Source organism: Empidonax traillii, unplaced genomic scaffold (genome assembly GCF_003031625.1).
Source record: "Empidonax traillii isolate 1590-97213 ecotype Southwest subspecies unplaced genomic scaffold, ASM303162v1 scaffold1004:size452305, whole genome shotgun sequence".
Classification (NCBI taxonomy): Eukaryota; Metazoa; Chordata; class Aves; order Passeriformes; family Tyrannidae; genus Empidonax; species Empidonax traillii.
In genome coordinates this window covers 5,304-8,585 of record NW_020956197.1, presented here as the reverse complement: position 1 = coordinate 8,585, position 3,282 = coordinate 5,304, and the positions used below count along the sequence as shown (strand labels likewise).

The window sequence follows — 3,282 nt, the reverse complement described above, 5'->3', positions numbered from 1 at the left end:
ATGGGATGATCAACTGAGGAACTCTTCCCTGAGAATATCACCAAGCCCCTTCTAAATTATGTCCATAATTAGAACAAATGCTTCTCTTACTTGCAGCTGGGAGAAATGACTCCATCTTCTCCAGGTTCTCCTGTTCATTTTGGAGTCTCTGTAACGAGAACTGGGTATGAGTCAGGCAGCAAAGCTCACCGGAATCTCCAGCCCTACCTTATGACATAGGTTGGGATGGAGGAAATAAAGCAGAAGTGGAGACAAATGGTGGTTCTCACTACAAATCTAGTTACAGTAACAGAAAAGTCATGCTTCCAACTGCCCAGGCCACTCCAGACCCGAAAATTGATAGCATGGTGAATCAGGAGATTTATACATGATTTATTTTGGGGGGAAGAGAGCTGGGTTGTATGAAGAACTTGATAGTGTCAAGTGATGATCCCCGTGGGTCCCTTCTAACTCAGAATACTCTGCTCTCAGATAACACCCTGAGTGGCTTCTGGAGGATATTGAAGCAGAGGATCCACACCAGTGGGTGTCAGATGAGCTGAGAGTGGAGGAACAGAGCAAAGTGGAGAACACAAGAGTGCAGAATCACAGCCAATGGCAGCTGGGATTCTGTGCAGCCTTAAAACAACCCCGAGGGCCTCTTTATCCAGAATTTACTCCTAAACTCTGCCTGTCATGACCCAAGCTGTTTTTGAGCTAACTGGTGACATCTCCCACAAAATCACAGTCTGTTTAATTTGCTGTAGGTCCAGGTAAACTTGTACAGTGTTATTTAAGAAAGTGGCAGTAGCTGCAGCACCTCTGCACATTGGGCTGCCTCTGCTTGCATGAAGAAAGACCTTCTCAACTGGCTACAGACCCCCACTGCACCTCAGCAGGGGTATAACATTTTAAAATACAACATTAATGCTTAAACAGGCGGGAGCAAAGAGCGGAGCAAAGGTGACCACTGCAGAATTATTCCCTTACCTTTTCCAGGAGTTTGAGCTTCAGTCTTGTCAGGTGATCCACCACCGAAGGATCTGCCATCAGAGCGGTCTCCTGGAAGAGCAGGCGGGCAAAACCAGGTCAAAAAGCTAAACGAAGGCAGATAGGTTTTCAGTGGTCGTTCCTTCCCCTCCACGACCTTCACAGGGGAATAATTCCATTCTTAAAAAGCAATAATTCAAGACTGGGAGAAACAGAGGGAAGGAGATAAAAGCTTTGGTTTCACTCCAAGAACGAGCACAGGGTGTTCACCACAGTGTCAGAGGCACAGCTTTTCCTGCCATTCCTCTCAAAAAAAATGATGTGCTGCAGGTTGTGATGCCTCCCTCCCAGGAGGGAGACTGAGGCTGAATATTTATTTGTTATTTATTGTTCTTAGTGGTTGCCAGCCTTCCCCTGGCCGTGTTACTAAGGCTCTTGCGTTGTCAGAGCCATTTAAGGAGCTCAGAGTTTTGTGCCTGTAACCTGGTTGCTGAGTCTGTAGTGTCAATACATAACACAAACAATTCAATCTCCAGGTGTAGAAGCTTGTGTGCCTTCAGTAAGGCAAATGGCCAGCACATTAATGGACATGGAAAAAAAAAAAAAAAAGAAATAGAGGGTTACAAGAAAGGTTAAAAAAAAAAAAAAAGACCCAGGTGTAAGTATTAAATTAAAAATACAGCACCAGTGTTAAGAAACTGAGCTGACTGAAGGGGAAAGGAAGAGAGAGAGAAACAACTTCTTGATGTGGCAGGTGCCCCAGAGGAAATCCAACACTAGGTAAAAACAAACAAACAAACAAACAAACAAACAAAAATGCTTTCCAGCAAATCTGCTAAGGGATTTCTCTTATCCCACCTTGGTCACAGTGTGATCCCTGCTCTAGGGACAGCTTACAACCTGCTAATTAAGGACTTGGCAGAAATGTGCCAGATCTTGCTGGAAGGGATCTGTAGCAACACCGAATCCCAAACAAGGGATGAGCATGAAGGTGCAGAAGAGCAAAATCAGACAAGTTTAATTCTACCAGGGAGTAACAGCAGGGCCACATGCACCTCACAGGAGATGATTATTCTGCTCTATTTAGCAGTGCTGAAGTCAGAGTTAGGACACTGTGCCTAATTTTAGACCTGGTGGCTTTACAGGGAAAGGAAGTACAGAGAGAAAAAAAAAATTAAAATGGTGCATTTACGAAATGTAAGTTCTGAGGAAGACTTGTAAGAACTGGTTTTATTTAATTAGCAAGTAGATAGTGAGAAGAGGACAGGCCAACAATCTTTAAATAAATGAGAGGATACAATCAAACACAAGATGTATGGGGGTTCTGTTTGGAAAAGGCTGGGCATTTTGGCTTAATAAGAAAGAGGAAAAGAGTTGGAACAAGTTGATCTCTAAGGTCCCTTCCAACCCACACCGTTCTGTGATACCATGAAACATGAAGTATTCATTTTTAGCTGGACCAAGAAGTTAAAGCAGCAATTAATTTTAAATCAATTGCTTTTAAATGACCTGTGATTTACCAAATTTTCCATTATAAACGCCATGATATTTTTTTCTTTATCTTTTAAGAAACTTCTAAGTTCTAAGCTTAAGTTTCCTTTCACTTCTCAGTGTTGTGGTTTAAAACCATCTGTAAGTTAAGCTCCAAGCAGCTGCTTCCCTTCCCTCCACCCTCTACAGTGAGAAAGGGACAAAAAGGTGGAGTAAGGCAAACACATACTGTCCCCCAGAAACCTCTGCAGTGGGTTAAAACTTAATCTTCACTTGGCCCTGGATGCAGATGAGCTTTCTGACACCTAGAGAGAGCCTTGCCCTCCCTGCCTTGCTCAGCTTTCTCTCTGGAGGACACTGCTCTGGTCTTTTGGTTGTCTGTAATGTGGGAGACCAGGAAATTGCTACAAAACAGTTTATTATGAGAACAAGAACACGTTTCTTCCCACAGACTTCTTGACACAGGATGGGGTAGCAACAGTCCACAGGAGCGGGTCCAGTCCATGACCTGGACAATGTAATGTCTGAATTTGGGGCAAAAAGTCCACACTTTTATGACCCTTCAGAAGAGCCCAACTTAAGGGCCTAATGCATAGAAAGGGCCAGGGATAGAAAAGGGGGTGCTGGTTCATGAAGATGCACAGATGTCAGTGTTTCTTAGAAAGAAAAACCCAGTGTATTTCGGGTTACCTCTGAGTAACACTGTGACTTAATGCCTTCAAAAGGCAAAGAAGCCACCGTTTTTGCAGGTGACTCTAAGGTTAATAATACTCAATATTAAGAAAAGAGCATCTCTGTTCGGGAGGTCTCCCCTCCTCCGTT

The 3,282-nt window shown here is 43.6% G+C and overlaps 1 protein-coding gene across 1 annotated transcript in view; it reads right to left on the bottom strand.

Moving 5' to 3' along the window:
• The window catches only part of CUNH21orf58 (chromosome unknown C21orf58 homolog), a 6,218-nt gene extending 5,189 nt beyond the window's left edge, over positions 1-1,029 (bottom strand). The window contains exons 1-2 of the mRNA XM_027904029.1: positions 970-1,029; positions 91-148 (exon numbers count right to left, since the gene is read on the bottom strand). Coding sequence (XP_027759830.1) covers positions 91-148; positions 970-1,029 — 118 coding nt within the window. The remainder of the gene's footprint in view (positions 1-90; positions 149-969) is intronic.
• Between the last annotated feature and the right edge of the window lie 2,253 nt (positions 1,030-3,282).